Raw genomic sequence first — 16,931 nt, forward strand, 5'->3', positions numbered from 1 at the left:
TCTTTCCACGTATGCAGAGATGTTGAATGTTAGAATTTGTGTTTACCTGTGTGTGTATAGTATGTATATTTTTTAAAAAATAATTGCTCTGCAAGTGCAGTTTATCCTATGAAGCACAGCTGAATTTTTAGTAGAAGTAGACCAGTAGCAGTAATGTACAAGACTGACCATAGATGGTGGTTTTCCTTAATGTGTGTTCTCCCAAAGGAAGGCATTAAATTAAGCAGTCTTCAGGCTTTAGTTCAAGTATGTATCCACTTCTTTTTAAACTGCTCCTTTAACCTGTTAAAATTAAAACCACTGGTGTATATATAAGCAAGCTTGTGGAAGCACAAGCATGAAAACCAACTGTTTGCTCTTCCATATATTGTTCAAAACAGGTGGGGAAGGTTTTTATTCCTGGACTGCCTGCTCCATCCCTGACAATGTCCAACCAAATGCCTCGGCCAAGCACTCCTTTGGATAGTGTCAGCACTCCATCCAAGACTTTGAATAAACATCTGGGGCCTCTAGAAGAGGTAAGCGGAAACAAAATCCTGCCCTGAAAAGGCTGCAGTTTTTAATAGCTTTGGCATAATTGATCAAGTAACTGGATGCTTTTTTCTGGACTGCAGTCTGTTAATCTAAATTCTGGACTCTCAGATTTATAGCAATTGTGATGGAAATGCTGCTTTATGCTGATATCTTCTGTTTAGGAATGGTCATTGGCAAGAAGTCCCACAGGAGAGCTTCCCTGTGAGCATCTTTAGGGTGTGAAGATGAAGCTTTCAAACACCCATACATGTGTTTAAGTTACAAAGTAGCTGAAGGCAGATGCGTGGATGGTCTTTGAAGAGGAGCTTCTAGTCCCTTCTCACTGTTCAGTAGTGCAGGATTAAGTCCACTATGGCTAGAGGAGATGATGAATATTTTGCAAGAGAGAGCCTGTTAGTTTAAACCTCACGAAGCTATTGTGAAAGACTTGTTATGGCTATGCTTGTCTTATTTCTGTGGTTGATCAAGACCATTCTCTTTCCACTTTAGTTTTCATGCACAGCCTTCTTCCCCACAGCTTCCATCCATATTTTGTTTGGATGCATTGATACGTCAGGTTAAGTGAAAGTACAGTGAGGGCTGGGATGGGTGTGTGATGCAGATCTCATAAACACATGCTGTAAGTTGAAAAGGGAGGTTTAAAAAACAGCTTATTTGTTTGGCAGTTCAAGTTGGGCATCTTCCATTTGAATGTTCAATTGGTTTTTAACATTTGAAGTGTCCTTGGGAGCTAAATGTTTTACTTTTCTCAGGTAAAGTCCCTGAATGCAGTGTTTAAAGTCTGTCTGTTATGTCCTGCCTCATTTATGATGTTTATAGAACTTCTGAGACAGTTTTGAAATGACATTAGCAGCTTTCAAAATACTGGCACACTTCAAAATGGTCATTTTAACTGTCCTTTGCTCAGATACTTTAACAATTCTAAGCAATCATTCTTACCACTTTGCAGAGTATGCTTTTGTCACCAGTTCCTGAGATAAGGGATTCTTCTAAACTCCATGACTCTTCTTACGTTGAGGACTGCACTTTCCAGCAGCATGGGACTTTCATTCATGCTCTAAGAGATCCTGTCCACAACAGAGTAACTTTAGTAGGTATCATTCTGTAATTTGAGTCATGACTTTGTTAGCAAAGCAAAATAAGGGTCAAGCTTGTTTTTCATAGAATCATAGAACGGCCTGGGTTGAAAAGGACCTCAAAGATCATCTAGTTTCAAACCCCTGTATAGTAAGATGTTGCTGGCAGCTCCTGATCAGCAGTAAAGTGTTAAACATGCATTGTGAACTCCACGTTTTTCTATGTTGAATGTCCTAAAAGGCATAGAGGTTTAATGATTCCTTCAGGTGATTCAAGCCAAGGTCCATTTAAAGTGTTTTCTGGAGCTAGAATCTGAGGTTGCAGACTTTGAGTGTAGCCAATAGCTATGAGTTCAGAATATGCTCAGTACACAAATGAGTTCTGAGTTGATGAAAACAGACCCCATCTCTCTTGAAAGATGCATTTTGTAGTTCAACTCTTCCTTTTTTTTTCTATCCTCCAGGAACTCAGCAGTAACACAATGGTTCGGATTACGATTCCTGAAATTGCCACTTCAGAGCTAGGTATGATTCTTAAGCTCTCATGTGAAATATGTTCCATGATTTTTGAGGATTCCTTTTATTTTTTTTTAAGTAGTTTATACACAGCTTAGACTGTGTAAGCATTTGGTATGTTGTATTTTGAGGTTTATTGGCTTACTTTGTACAGCTGCTACCATTGATTGAGGTGTGCCCTGCTACTTTGAGTGCTTCATCTGATGCACTCTTGAAACTTCTTTGTTCTTTTGGTCTCTTTCTACTTTACTGTTCATGCTTGCTCAGGGCTGAGATGTCAGTTCAGACACAACTTGTTCTCATTAATGAGTGAAAAAGCTTCCCCTCCTCCCCCTGCTTTGTGTGGTGAGTTAAAGAGGCTGTGTTTAACCAAAACTGAAGGAACAAAAGGTTATGTGGTGTGGTTTTTATTGAAAGAGTTTCTGGAGAGTTAAAAGTAGGTCCAAGTACTGTAACAATTTGTAGCATTAATTGTGTGAGTAGCATTGGGAGTAATGGAAAACAGGCCTAACTTTGGGCTTTTTTCTCTTTTGCAACAGTGAAAACATGTCTGCAAGGGGTCAAGGCTATCCTGCCCAAGGAGATAGCTGTACAAATGCTTGTCAAGTGGTACAATGCTTATAATGCCCCTGGAGGACCAAGCTATCGCTTGGAATGGAATTTATTTGTAACTTGTCTCATGAATATGATGGGTTATAACACAGAGAAGCTGACCTGGACGCGTAATGTAAGCAAGCGTGCATGTTTGTTTCCTTAGCTTATGTGTTAATACTTCTGATAATTCTTCAAGGTTTGAAATGATTGGAGAGGTGCTGAAGTAAAAAAAAACAGGTTGTCTCTTGTCCTAAATGACAAGATGCCACTGAATTAATTGTGCATTTCTAAATTTCAGGTGTGCATTTTAGTCTGGGATGCGTGTATCCATAAGGTGCTTAACACCAGCACGTCAGATGAAAATAAAGATATCTTACTCCACTACTAACACTGATGGCTTAAAGATTCTACTCAAACAGTCTTAATTAAGCCTATTTTGATTAGAAGCAGAAAACGCAGTTCAGATCCTAAAGAAGGTTTTTCCTGCAGTTTTGAAGTTACTGCTTTAAGTTGTATCTTTTAAATCAAACTTACTTGGAGTTTTCTGTAAGTGAATTTCCTGCTGGCAGTACACTTGTGATGCTCACAGGGTGGGAGGAGTAGGGGGTGCAAGCATAAGTATACTGATGAATTAAAAGCAATTAGTGTGTACCCACATTACTTGCATTAGCTCGTACCCAGTATTTCCTCTGTCCAATGCCAAAAGTTAGGCAGTCAGACCTCAAGTTTGTGCAGCATACACCAGACTAATTAGCTGTGTGTAGAAAACATCTAATTGGAGTGCATACTTTATATGTGAGGAAAATATAAATATGTAAAGCAACATCATGTAGTGTGTGGTTTGAATGTACGTTAGGACTGTTTTACTTTTTAATTTATTAATTTTAAAATTATAATAAAAATATTTAATTTATTTTTTTAATTATTAATTTTTAATTTATTTTTAAAATAAGTAATTTTAATTACTTATGCAGCATATTTCTTTATTTCTTGCAGCTTAATGTTGGAGGGTCACCTTCACCAGTGAGTGCACCAAAGAAGGCTAGGCCATCAGAGACAGGGTCAGATGAAGTAAGAAATGGTTCTCTTTGACAAATAAAAGCTTGGGAGTGTATTGATTTATTGTTGGGCTTTTTTTTTTTTTTTAAAGACAATTCAGTAGAAACACCTCTGATCTGGGCTCACCAGGGATTGCAAGTCTGTGGGGGAAGGAAAGCTGTTTTGCATTGTGCTGTCTGTATCTTGTGACCTTTCTTGTCAGGATCCTGGTTTCAGAGAAGTTAGATTTGGGAATGAATTCAATATGAATTACAAATCAACACCAGGCAGTTTTATGACAGTACCAAATGTCTCCTAGATGCTTTATCCCCTTAAAATAAAGTTGGCTTACCTCTCCTCCACTCAGCACCTTCAGCAAGTTAGGAGCATCAAAATACATGCTTTACTGAATGCACTGGTTCTTACTGAATTTAGCAGTGTTCAAGATTGATTCACCAGGTCTTGCCAAGGCAAGAGCAGGAAGGTTGTTTTTCTTTCATGTAGTCAAGCAGTAAAGTGGATAAGGCTTACTAGCATTCCACTGTAAGAGGCTTACAAACTACAGTGGCACAATTGTGCCATCAGGTTTTGTAGGTTGGCAGCTCAGTGAACCCATGGGGTTTGCAGGCTGCAATCTGTATGAAACAGGTTAAGATCTAAATGCCCAATGTGCTGTGATGGAAGTAGGAAGAAGGCTGGGGGCACTGGGTGAATTGCAGCAAGGTGTCATGCGCTGAATTATCAGTGCAAAGGAGGCACTTGAGATCACTTTTATTCCATCTTTGTTTTCTTAAATGTTAATGCTTTGATTCATTATATGCATAACTGGAGGGAGGATGGGAAGATACAGCTTAACAATTGAATCTGTGCAAGGTAGCTTGCAGGATTTGTGTGACACACCAACTGCATTTGAATTGGTTTAGGGGAAGGAGCCTCTGCAGTGGTGCTCTGGAGCTCACTTGCTGGAAGTCTGTTCATTGTTTGTTGCCTCTTTCTCCTGTGTGTTTGGTCTAGGACTGGGAATATCTCCTGAGCTCTGATTACCACAGAAATTTTGAGTCTCATCCTCTATCCAAAGTCTTGGGATTGGACCCTCTGGAAATTTTAGCTCCAAAGGATGACTTCTTACAGAGCCTTAGCCTGGATTACTCAACTCTCCTTTTCACCCATATTCCTGCTATTTTCTTTGTTCTTCACCTGGTCTATGAGGAGTTCAAACTGAACCTTCTGATGGGAGAGGAAAATCGGTCACTTGTTGTTCTTCTGGTTCAGCTGGCCAGGTATGCCAAACTGACGAAGCACAGATGCTGTAAGTTGTGTGGTGTCCCTTGACATTGGGTTTTTTTAGGGGGGAGATTTGGGGATTGCCCACAGTGGAACAGACTTTCATATTTTTGAAGGAAATGAATAAGTAACAGTTAAAGATATTTGTTGTAGGAGATCTCCTGTATAGTTCTAACCACTTACCAACATAAGCATGATTCACAAATCGTAGTTCTTGGTAGATAGATGGCTTTTCTTCCTGCCATATAAGAAAAGGGAGAGGGAAGAAGTCTGCTTAACAGATTTTGTACATCAGAGTGCAGACAGCCCTGCTGCAGGCAGAAGTAAAATCACTTTGTTGACTCAGTTGCTCAGACCAAAGTCTTCTACATTTAGTGATTTTAGTGATTTCTTGCTGGTGGTAGTGGTAGGTTTGGGGATTTCTTTGTTTTATTTTGTTGTAAAACACAGAATCTCATCTCAGTTCTGATTTTACATGACCTCACCATTTAGATCATGTCAGGCAACTTGAGCAGTCCCTGCTTTTGTTGCCTCTCTGGCAGCTAAAGTTCTGTGTACCCTGGACAGCTCACATTTTCTCTACTGCGTTGACTAAGCTCTATCACAAGATCAATCAAATATTCATCTTATGGACGAGAGACTGAATATGAGCCAGCAGTGCGCTCTGGCAGCTCGAAAGGCAAATGGGATCCTGGGCTCCATCAGGAGAGGGGTGGCCAGCAGGGACAGGGAGGTGATTGTCCCTCTCTACTCGGCTCTTGTGAGGCCCCACCTGGAGTACTGTGTCCAGGTGTGGAGCCCTCAGTACAAGAAAGACATTGAGATTTTGGAAAGGGTCCAGAGGAGGGCGACTAAGATGATCAGGGGGCTGGAGCACCTCCCCTATGAGGACAGGCTGAGGGAGTTGGGCTTGTTCAGCCTGGAGAAGAGAAGGCTGCGGGGTGACCTCATTGCAGCCTATCAGTACCTGAAGGGAACCTACACCCAGGAGGGGAGTAAACTCTTCAGAAGGGCTGACAACAGCAGGACTAGGGGAAATGGTTTTAAGTTGAAGGAGGGAAGATTTAGGTTAGATGTTAGGGGGAAGTTCTTTACTAGGAGAGTGGTTAGGCCCTGGAACGGGCTGCCCAGGGAGGTTGTGGATGCCCCGTCCTTGGACGTGTTTAAGGCCAGGTTGGACGGGGTCCTGGGCAACCTGATCTGAATGTGTATGTTTGGTGGCCCTGCTAGGCAGGGGGGTTGGAACTACATGATCCTTGGGGTCCCTTCCAACCCGGGTGATTCTGTGATTCTGTGATTCTGTGATCTTTGTGGCATTTTCACTGCAGCCAGTGATTGCATCTTCTCATCTTCCACCCCCACATTCAGATTGCATTGCGTGTGTATAGACACATGCACACAGTTATCTGTGTAAGCAAAGGGCTCGGTAATGCCTCTCCAAGTTTTGTTTGATATTTCTACCAAAATCTCTGTATGATTAATAGATTCTTCCCCTGGCACTGCACTTGATTGACTGGAGTAGTTTCCAGAAGCAGTAGATTGACCTGTCCATTATTCTGTCGTGCCAATGAAAAGCAAAGCTCTGATGAAATGCTGTGTATCTGCTGGGGCTGGGAGCTGTTGTTTGCATTCACATCTTGCAGATAAACACGTCTGACTTGTAGCATTTAGAAGTTTGGGGAAGATGTAGTGACAGTTATGCTGTGAATGGTGGTGGAGGTGTGGCACAGAGTAGAACTATGACTGAGAAGAAGTGCACTGGGAGGAAATAAAGCATGCAGGTTACTTGCTTAGCAAAGGGGCAATGCCTGTGAGCAGCCCTAGTTAAAGAAGTCAGCTTCACTCCTTGTATCTGGTGCATATTACAACATTTAAAGTGAACAGAAAATGTCAGAAATGGAGAAAGGCGTGGAGTTTGTTTCTTCTTGTTTTTCTTTGTACTATGATTCACATCTTTCATTCTAGGGACTTGAAACTTGAAGCTTATATAGATTATTACTACAGAGACTATCCAGCCCTTGTAAAAAGCTCTGGACAGACTTGCATAATTGATCAAGGTGAGTTTAAGTCGATGTGAAGCTGAGTGTTCAGTGGTAGTGGTGTGCAAGTTTTCTCTTAATGCTGAGCATGTTGATAGCTGGTCAGGACTGAACCCACGTGTAAAGCTGTGCATGGATTGCTTGGTTCCTTTGTCTTCAAAAGTCTGTTAGAACCCTGCAGTCACAAGCTGGTGCCTTCAGTGTGGTGCTTCGTGGGATGTTTCACAGCAAGGACCTGGGAGGAAGTGATGGTTTTATCCCAGGAAACTCCTAGCTTGGGCAGGCTGAGAAATATTTGTGGAGAGCTGTGGAAAAACCTGGTAATGAGGGGTGCTTCTACTGTGAAAAGTATCCATAGGTTGGTGTAAGCTCTCAGTTTATAGTCCCTCAAAAATAAAGCAGAGCTGAATGCACAATCGTGAAAGCTAAAATAAGATCTCTTATTGTTTGTGCATCTGTTTAATGTACTACCAGCTGAAGTTTGCTAGTTATACAAGACAAAATACTCTTTTTCCTGGCACACAAAGCATAATCTCATTATATTGGTCAGGCTTTGCTGCTCGTGTTTGTGGATAGGGAGGGCAAAGAGATTATAGTTAGGCTGTTCCCTTGCTTAATTTGATGTTTAATGACAAGACTGTCTCCCTCAGGTTTTTGAAGATTAGCAATTACAGACATTACTTTTCACAGTGGGCTGAGACTTGCTTGAAAGGCACAAAGGTGTTTCTTTCTTCCATTACTGTCTAGCTATTAACTTGCATCTGACAGAAGGCAGATGTGATCCATAACGCTTTGAAAGACCATGTTTCTATTCTTACACAAAAGAAGTAGTGTAGGGCCAGTTTTGAGAACAGAGAAACAATTTTTGTGCATTTGCCATGAACTCAGTGTCGTGACTGTTGATACCATTAAATCCAAACAGGTTTCATGCATCATCCCGCATTTTTTTCTGCTGAGCCTCCAAGTATCTTTCAGTGGCTGAGTTCCTGTCTAAAGGGAGGAAGAGTACAGCCTTATCCTTACTTACCAGGAATCTGTGAGAGGAGCAAACTGGTAATACTGGTACGTATGTTGGCAAAGAGGATGTGCTTTCCTCTATCAGCGTAGCAGCACTGTGGCCACGGATTGTTCTAGCTGCTTAATTTCCTGTGAGTGAAGTGCCCTCCATGGGAACTCAAATGATGAAAAGCTTGTCATGTGTGAAGCAGTGGGAGCGTGCTGGAGCAGTACTGAGCCTGTGATGAATAACTGCTTAGGAGCACGGCTGTAGCCATGCTGTTTGGACATCTAAGCATCTCCAAGTGTTACTGTACTAAGCAGGCCTCATTTGTCTGCATGATATTCTCCTGTGACATTGTGGTGTCAGCCTTTTTCCAAGGGGTAATAACAAATGTTTAGCAGAAAAGAAATCTCTGCTAGTTCTATCCTCTGTTCTATCACAGCTTGAATATTTCTGAAGGATGTAGATGAGTTTTAGCAGGTTGGGAGGAGGTATTTGAGGCTAGGAAGAAGAGCATATGAGTGCAGGGTAAATGGCCTATGCTTCGCTGCTCATGTTTTTGGTTTTTTGTGGTTTGCAGTAGTGGCATGTGCAAAGTAATAATGTAACTCAGTTAACTGTATTTCGTGAGTGAGAATTTCCTGGCTTTTCTCTTGGGCATGTATCAACATAAATATTTAACTGCATGAGTAGTTATTAGTGCTGATGTTATCTTCTGGTCAGCCTTCTTGGCTTCTTCACAAAGTGTTTGTGGAGAAAAGCTGTCAGTACAGGATTTGGAGCAGAAATGTTGAGCTGAAGAGAAAAACAGAGCAGCGAGGCCCTGTTGTGACCCAGCTGTCCAAGAGTAATTGCAGAGTCTTCCATTGGAACTGCCAGGAATCTCCCTGTCCCCTCCTTCTCAAAGCATGAAAGGCTGAAGCAGCAGCACTGAAACCTGTTAAAGTGCTGATGCTTTCACTTAAAATTTACCCTACACTCAAGCTCTGAAGAACAGTAGTGCCTTTCATTCAGGCTGTCACTTGTCTGTCACCAACTCTGTCTGCCTGAACCCGACTTCTCTGTGCAGAAGTCAGAGCTGGCACGTTGGTGATGCAGCTTGTCAGATATCTTTGGGAAAATCATGGCAGGTTTTTGCTTGGATGTGACTTTGCCTTTGGTGTGCCAACTTCTGTGGTAGTATTTCAGAAGGAAGCAGTGATGGATCACTGTGATTTTTCTGACTGGTGTGGATGCTCTTCACTCAGGTACTTCATGAAGTACCCAATACTCAAGAAGGGGAGGAAATCAAAAGGAATATGTTGGTTGTAGAAAATGTTGTTTTCCAAAACAAACTCAATGAAGCATGAGCAACACGGAAAAGATGATTAGAAACATGGTTTTTCTGTTTTGAAAGTATTTTCTAGCTGAAACAGGCTGCCCAGACAGGTTGTGGATGCCCCGTCCCTGAAGGTGTTCAGGGCCAGGTTGGATGGGGCCCTGGGCAGCCTGGTCTGGTATGAAATGGGGAGGTTGGTGGCCCTGCCTGTGGTGGTGTGGTTGGAGATTCATGATCCTTGAGGTCCCTTCCATCTCTGGCCATTCCGTGATTCTTTTTACCTTTGAAACAATCATTGGAGAAAATTCAGTTGTTGCAAGGTTAATATTTCCAAACATGAGCTTAGAAACCTAAAATGTGAAAGTTTTCTGGCTTCAGTTGTTGGAATCTACATTTACTTAATAAAGAATTCATAATAAAGCATCCCACTGTTTAAGTTACCAAAGTTCCCTTCTGCTTGTTTTGATAGGCAGAATAGTAATAGCTGCAAATAAAGTGACTCTGTATTATGGTGTCTCTTTCCTATCCAGAGTGTGGCTCTGTACATACTTGGTGATGAGAGTGCTGTATCTAATGAAGCTTCCCCGTATTTGTACAAAATTACTTCAGGTAATAAAGCTTGAATGCCATTGCACTGTCTCCTGGTGCCTTGTTTGTTATATGCTGTCCTTTTACTTGGAAAACAAGGGGATAACCTGGCCTTATCTTCTCTAGGGCAACAAAAGCAACAAGTGGAGCAGGATGACAATCGGTATGTTTTTCAATCCCATGTTAAATTCTGAATATTTGCCTTTCTGTGAAGCTTTTGATTAGGTTTTATTGGCTTCTCCTTTATTTTCCATTATTTTACAGATGCTGTTTTGGACACAGTACATCTATTTCCAACCTCGCCGAGAAGCTAATTATTTGGTTGACTAATATTGGTATAAGCAACTTTTATCTTTGTGTGAGATGGTAACAGCTGTAAAGAAGTATCAGAATTGCATAGTATGAGAAGCATTATATCAAGTTGTGATTAAGTTTGGTTTTTTTTTTTCGTGCTTGCTAACTTAAAGGTTTCACCTTAAGAGATCTGGAGACTCTCCCCTTTGGTGTGGCTCTTCCTATCAGAGATGCAATATATTACTGCCGAGAGCAGCCTGCTTCAGACTGGCCAGAGGCAGTTTGTGTCTTGATTGGGCGCCAGGATCTGTCCAAACAGGCATGTGAAGGCAACCTACTGAAGAGTAAATCTGTGAGTATGGGCACAAATGGATTTCGTGATGCTGAGTGTTGGACACAGCACTCTGTGCAGAAGCTCTTCCACCGTCTGCTGATGCTCGGGCAGTGTAGGTTAATGGGGCATGGAAGGTGCAGAATTCAAGACTGAAGGCAATGTGGGATTTACATGCATGTGAGAGCTTCAGTATAAAACCAGCCTCTGTCCCAGGAAGACTACGTACACAGCTGTGCAAATTCAGTAAAACAGATTTTAGACTTCATTGAAGCTTAGTACTCAAAAGTTCTGCCTGCAGAGCAATTTGATTGTAAGTCTTCCTCTCCAACATCTTTTGGTACTGCCTTTTTGGTACTCTATCTAGAAACTCTGCCATTGTAACATTGGCCCGGGGAGAAGGAAGCAGGAATAATGACTCTTTACATGGGTAGGATAAGGGGGAATGGTTTTAAACTGAGACAGGGGAGGTTTATGTTGGATATTAAGAGGAAGTTCTTCCACACAGAGGGTGGTGAGGCATTGGAACAGGCTGCCCAAGGAGGCTGTGGATGCCCCATCCCTGCAGGCATCCAAGGCCAGGCTGGATGTGGCTCTGGGCAGCCTGGGCTGCTGGTTGGTGACCTGCACACAGCAGGGGGTTGGAGCTGGATGAGCACTGTGCTCCTTTGCAACCCAGGCCATTCTATGACTTCTCAGTCTGTCTACTTCTGGAGTTGGCATAGCTGGGGTTTCTTTTTTCACTGGCACATCTGCATTGTTTTCTGAAGTACAGTTTTCATATTTTTTTTTTTTAGAAAGGGCTTAGTTATTTTCATCCTGAAGAAAACTGATTAAAAAGGTGTCTTTTTTCTTTTGAACATCATCTTCTGGTGGTGGGAAATAGTGGCATCTCTTGGAGTTAGAGCTCTCTGAAGTGTCTTTTGTTGAGGACACTGAAATCTAAAACTATGTGAAAGCTGACTGATGGTTTGTGTGAATAATAGCTGAGACTCTGACTTTTTTTTTTTTTCACAAGCCAGGAAAAGGGTTTTGTATTCTCAGGTACATCTTGGTCAATGTAATTTTAACTGTCTTAGCTTTGGAAGTGATGTTAAAATTACTTGGATTTTTTAACAGGGACATCTGATTACATTTCAGAAAAGTGAAATGTTTTTCTTAGTCATGTAGAAGAGAAACAAAACTATATATTCAAATCTGATGTGGCACCATTGATTAAGAAAGCATTTAATTTTCTGCTGGTTAACTTTTCCTAACTCTTAACAGTGCTGAATCGTAAAACGATGATGAGTCTGATTTTATCACTCTACAACAATGCCTCGAATATATTTTACCTTAAAAGGATAGTGATTTTCAAACACCAAATTGTTTGTCATTTCTCAGGAGGGCAGGGTGGAGTTTCCTGTTTCAAAACGGACGCTGGCTTTATGGGTGGTGCAGTTATGTATTGAGATTTAGCGCATATTTATCAGAAGAAATTAGTTTTCATTCATCAGCTGTTAATCTGCCTGCACTCCTGGTGTTGTGTGCCTTAGGACAGCCTATGTTAGATCTAGTTTTGATCTAGTTTTTTTCTAGTTTTAGATTTGATGCTTTCTGATAGTTGGCAACCCTTGTGCCCTACTGAAAATGACTTCTGTTCTCTTGCAGTCTGTGGGCCCAGTGCTGTCCTCTGATAGTCCATCTGGAGCTGAGGCAGAAGAGGATGAGGATGGCATGCACAACATGAATGATGAGGTCATGTCACTAATATGGAGCAAGGATTTGAGAGTGCAGGAAGTACGCAGGCTCCTTCAGAGTGCCCGTCCTGTACGTGTCAATGTAGTGCAGATGCCAGAAGCCAGTGACCATGATTTCATAGAAGAAAAAGAAAACCGGTAAAGATTCTGTTTCTAGCAGGCTTTCCCTTAGGTGAAAAATGGTTATCCTTGACTTTATGTCTTATCAAACAGCGTGGTGTATTTCTGTCTGAACACAACAGTGAAGTAGGCAGACCTGAACGAAGGACACAACAGAAGAGTTGTGTTTTGTAACTCAAGTGTTGAAGTTCAATATGCATCAAAGCTTGGTTTGGACAGCTGTTAGGCTTGGAGCAGCACATGGGGAAGTCTATTAGTTTGAACCCCACAGGACATTCAGGGTTAGAAAATTAAATGTGAAAGTATATTAAATATACTTTGTGGAGGAGAGTGAATAAAGCATAGTCCATCTCCTCCATAAAACTGGAGAGCCCTTTGTTCTGTTCTAAGCAAGTTTTAAGTCAGGGGATCTAGTTAGTTCTACAGAAAGCAAGGTCACTGCTTCATCCCTCTCTTGAAAGCTCCTATTGGAGCTACTGTTTGCCTGTTCAGTCACCTCCCTGTTCTGCTTCTTTATTCAGTTGTTTTAGAGGTCTTAACAGTGTTGTCTTTGAAAAAATAAAATAAAAAAGGGGGGAAAAAAAAACAAAACTTCAGAGCATTTTTAACGTGCAAAACACTCTATAGAATTAGAAAACTAAAGGAATGCATCAGATTTTATTGTCTGACCTAACAAGCTGAGTAATCTAACAAGTCTAGAAAGTGTTTCCAGAGTAAATCATAGAGAACTGTGGTCAGTATTCCTGGAAGTACACTATTAATTCTGTACACTGTTATTACTAGATGTGATCACTAGTCATAGCAAGATCACACGGCAATTAACTTTGTTTTGCTTTCTCCTTTCACCTCACTTCTGATATGCAATTAAATTGTGGTGTGAGTTTAACTAGCACCTAGCTTAGAGTGAGAAACAGGCAAATTTCAGCATCATATCAGTTGAAGTGTATCTTTGCGATTAACCTTGAAGGACTGAAGACTTTGGTTTTTTTAAGTTAGACCTACTTAAAAAAGAAGGGAGGGGAACATAATGCTGTCTGAATCAGAAAGGAAAAAAAAAAAGCTGACTGTCCAGTGCCTGTTGTGTAGTCTCACTTTATTGGAACACATTAAGCAATGGGTTTTGTTCTGGTCTCCTTAACAGGTTGTTACAGCTGTGCCAGCGAACCATGGCACTGCCTGTTGGGCGAGGAATGTTTACTTTGTTCTCCTACCATCCTATTCCAGCAGAACAGCTGCCCATTCCTAAGCTGAATCTAACTGGTATGTTGCTCAGTGTTTTCTTCTGAAGAAATTCAGTATTGAACAGAATGTGATGGAGTTTCTGAGTTATTACCCCATTGTTTTTTGAACCTCTTGCAATCTTACAGCACCTTCAGTGTCTCTTTTCCATACTGTAAGTGGGCTTTGGGAAGAAAAAGCATTTTTTGTTTTGAGTCTGCTGCTTGCTAGTATTTTCTCCTGGGATGGTCAATACCAACATTATTTTCTAGTGCAGACATTATATCAGGCACATTCTGACAGGCAGAGAATAGTGCAGTTGCCCAAGGATGTGTAGCTGCTCAGTGTTGTGGTCATACAGAGAGCAGATACTGCAGGTCCTCATTGCTTTTGATCTAGTGTACTGTGCTCATCATCTGATGTGCCTGAAGATATCTAAGATTGTCTTTAGATCAGAAGCTTGACTTTCATGCTGTCAGTGTTCACTTGGCAAGCTACTGAAATTCAGAGCAGTTTCTGGAGGGGTTTGGATTCACCTAATTGCTGTCAACGATTTCAATTTCACGGGCAGGCCGTGCTCCTCCTAGGAACTCTACAGTTGATCTGAACAGTGGGAATATCGACGTGCCTCCTAACATGGCTTGCTGGGCTAGCTTTCACAATGGAGTGGCTGCTGGGCTGAAGATAGCGCCTGCTTCACGGATAGATTCTTCTTGGATTATCTATAACAAGCCTAAGAATGCTGAACAAGCAAATGAATATGCTGGCTTCCTCATGGCTCTGGGTCTCAGTGGACATCTCACTAAGCTTGCCACACTCAATATACATGACTACTTAACAAAGGTGAGGCATTCTTTCATAAGCAGCAGAGAGAAATGCTTCTGAGACGTGATTTCTGTAAACAAAACAGGCTTTAAAAAAGAAAGCAGCATATTTGAGAACTGAAATTGGAAGTTTCCTGGTGCAGGCAAAAATCAGAACTGCTTTGTTAATGTTAGGTTTTGTTCTTAAAACATCCTGTATGTTGGGAGTACAAGGAAGTAAATATCTACATTATAACCATGTTTAGCAGTTCATTGTGTATTTTTATTTAGGTTGAAATTTGCTTCTATAGCAAGATCATAAACTTGGGAAATGCAGTTACATCCATAACAGCTAGCATTCATTTTCCTGAGGAGCTGCCTGCAAAGCTTTAGCAGCTGTGTATGTTGGAGAATGTGAGACCTGTCTTTGATACTGGGGCAGGCACCTTTCTTTTCTGAATGTACCTACTTTTCTTTGTTGCTGATACGGTTCCTTTCTCAGGGCCATGAGATGACAAGTATCGGGCTGTTGCTTGGTGTTTCTGCTGCCAAGCTGGGCACGATGGATATGGCCATTACACGGCTTCTGAGTATCCACATACCTGCCCTGCTACCACCAACTTCAACAGAGCTGGATGTCCCCCACAACGTGCAGGTGGCTGCTGTGATAGGAATAGGCCTTGTCTATCAGGGCACTGCACACAGGCACACAGCTGAGGTTCTGCTGGCTGAAATAGGTGGGTGCTAACATTGGAAAAACAAGGTGATGACTGGGAGAGTCATAATATCTGTGTGATTTCCACAGTGCATCAGGGATCTGAATGTGTTGAGAGATTCTAATTACACCTCTGCCACTGCAACAGGCACCTCACATTTCCCAAACCTCATCTTTTGCTTTCAAAGGAGCAGAAGTTCTTGTGAACTGTGTTTGTAGAGTAGAGAATACTCAAAGAATTTAGCAGAGGAAATGCGGAATCGTTGGTGCCAGAACTAAATCCTTACTGTGTCTGGAAACTTTGAGTAGGACTGGTCTGGGGCTTCTGGGGTTGCTAGCTGTAAAAGGTAGAGGGACTTGGTAGAAGGATTGCCTTCATTTCATATTCCTATTAAACCAGATGTTGTAGATTCCTGCAGAAATTCTGACTCTACAGCACTTAAGTAGATCTGGTGCTTCCCAAGATGCCTGTTATTTCTCATGTCTGTCCGTGAGGTAGCTGTGTCACCATAGGCACCATGTTGAGGCACTGGGTGGGAGAAACACTTGTCTCTTGCAAGGGCAGGCTTTTTGACTCGCTAGGTTGGTGGAAGCACAGTTGTCATCTCAGAAATTCTTCTGTTCCCAATTTTGTGGCTCAAGGTTTTCATTTGAGAGCTGACTCTGAGCAGTGGAGCTCTGCTCTGAATTGTCCTCGTTCTGTGTAATTCTGATTTTATTTCTAACAGTAAAGTTCTTGTTCATGTCTGTGTAACCTCAGTTAAGAGGCTGCAGTTCACTAAATAGAGACTGGGATACATTTTAAGATGAAATTACATCTGCACATACCAAATTACCAGGAACAGCCTTTCAGAAAGTGGTGGCTTTCGAACTCTGCTGACAGTGTTTGTGTAGGCCCAGCAATCTTCAGAGTATGTGTAATTGTGTGGTGTTTTTTCAGGACGTCCACCTGGACCAGAAATGGAGTACTGCACAGACAGGGAGTCCTATTCACTGGCTTCTGGACTAGCTTTGGGCATGGTGTGCTTGGGAGTAAGTGCTGCTTTTCATTTCAGCTGCAGTTAGTAGAAGAATCATTGTGTATTGGGGCAGGGCTAATGAGAATTATTTCATCATCAAACCTCCCTTGGCCAAATGATTTTATTTTCTTTTTTGTCATATAAGGAAACATTTCACTGTTATTTCTTCTCTTCTTTAGCATGGCAGTAATCTGATAGGTATGTCAGATCTCAACGTTCCTGAGCAGCTTTACCAGTACATGGTTGGGGGTCACAGGCGGTTCCAAGCAGGAATGCACAGGGAAAAGCACAAGTCTCCCAGTTACCAAATTAAGGTATGCATTGATGTTCTTTTCTCGTTTGAGGGGAAAGCAATATTAGCTCAGAAGTCTACAAAAGTCTGTATCTCGATGAATGAAGTGACCTTGAATCTTTACTCGCATCACCTCTTCTAGTCAATTAGTGTACACGTGTGTGCTTGTGTTTTCACAGGAAGGAGACACAATAAATGTGGATGTTACTTGTCCAGGAGCCACGCTTGCCTTTGCTATGATCTACCTGAAGACTAATAACAGGTATTAACCTTGGAGTTACTCAAGCACTTTGCTGTAGCTTGTGATAGGGGTTTAAGCTGCCATAATGTTGGCTTTGCCCCGTGTGGCTCACTCAGGTTTTTGTGTTGCTGTAGTACAATCTGGAAATCCTGTTCCTTTACTGTGCTCTGCA

The 16,931-nt window shown here is 41.7% G+C and overlaps 1 protein-coding gene across 5 annotated transcripts in view; it reads left to right on the forward strand.

The window, feature by feature from the left end:
• The window catches only part of ANAPC1 (anaphase promoting complex subunit 1), a 57,636-nt gene that overhangs the window by 7,069 nt on the left and 33,636 nt on the right, over nt 1-16,931 (forward strand). For all 5 annotated transcript variants that reach the window (XR_007374878.1, XM_048935258.1, XM_048935257.1 and 2 more), the window contains 19 exons: nt 381-518; nt 1,484-1,624; nt 2,075-2,135; nt 2,666-2,853; nt 3,717-3,791; nt 4,773-5,038; nt 7,008-7,099; nt 8,004-8,143; nt 9,930-10,008; nt 10,114-10,150; nt 10,252-10,322; nt 10,455-10,633; nt 12,263-12,489; nt 13,613-13,731; nt 14,261-14,532; nt 14,995-15,229; nt 16,148-16,239; nt 16,406-16,540; nt 16,698-16,780. Coding sequence is in view for 4 of the 5 variants with exons in the window: in XM_048935258.1 (XP_048791215.1) it covers nt 381-518; nt 1,484-1,624; nt 2,075-2,135; nt 2,666-2,853; nt 3,717-3,791; nt 4,773-5,038; nt 7,008-7,099; nt 8,004-8,143; nt 9,930-10,008; nt 10,114-10,150; nt 10,252-10,322; nt 10,455-10,633; nt 12,263-12,489; nt 13,613-13,731; nt 14,261-14,532; nt 14,995-15,229; nt 16,148-16,239; nt 16,406-16,540; nt 16,698-16,780 (2,630 nt within the window). In the remaining variant the exon portion in view is untranslated. The remainder of the gene's footprint in view (nt 1-380; nt 519-1,483; nt 1,625-2,074; nt 2,136-2,665; nt 2,854-3,716; nt 3,792-4,772; nt 5,039-7,007; nt 7,100-8,003; nt 8,144-9,929; nt 10,009-10,113; nt 10,151-10,251; nt 10,323-10,454; nt 10,634-12,262; nt 12,490-13,612; nt 13,732-14,260; nt 14,533-14,994; nt 15,230-16,147; nt 16,240-16,405; nt 16,541-16,697; nt 16,781-16,931) is intronic.

This window comes from Lagopus muta, chromosome 2 (genome assembly GCF_023343835.1).
Source record: "Lagopus muta isolate bLagMut1 chromosome 2, bLagMut1 primary, whole genome shotgun sequence".
Classification (NCBI taxonomy): Eukaryota; Metazoa; Chordata; class Aves; order Galliformes; family Phasianidae; genus Lagopus; species Lagopus muta.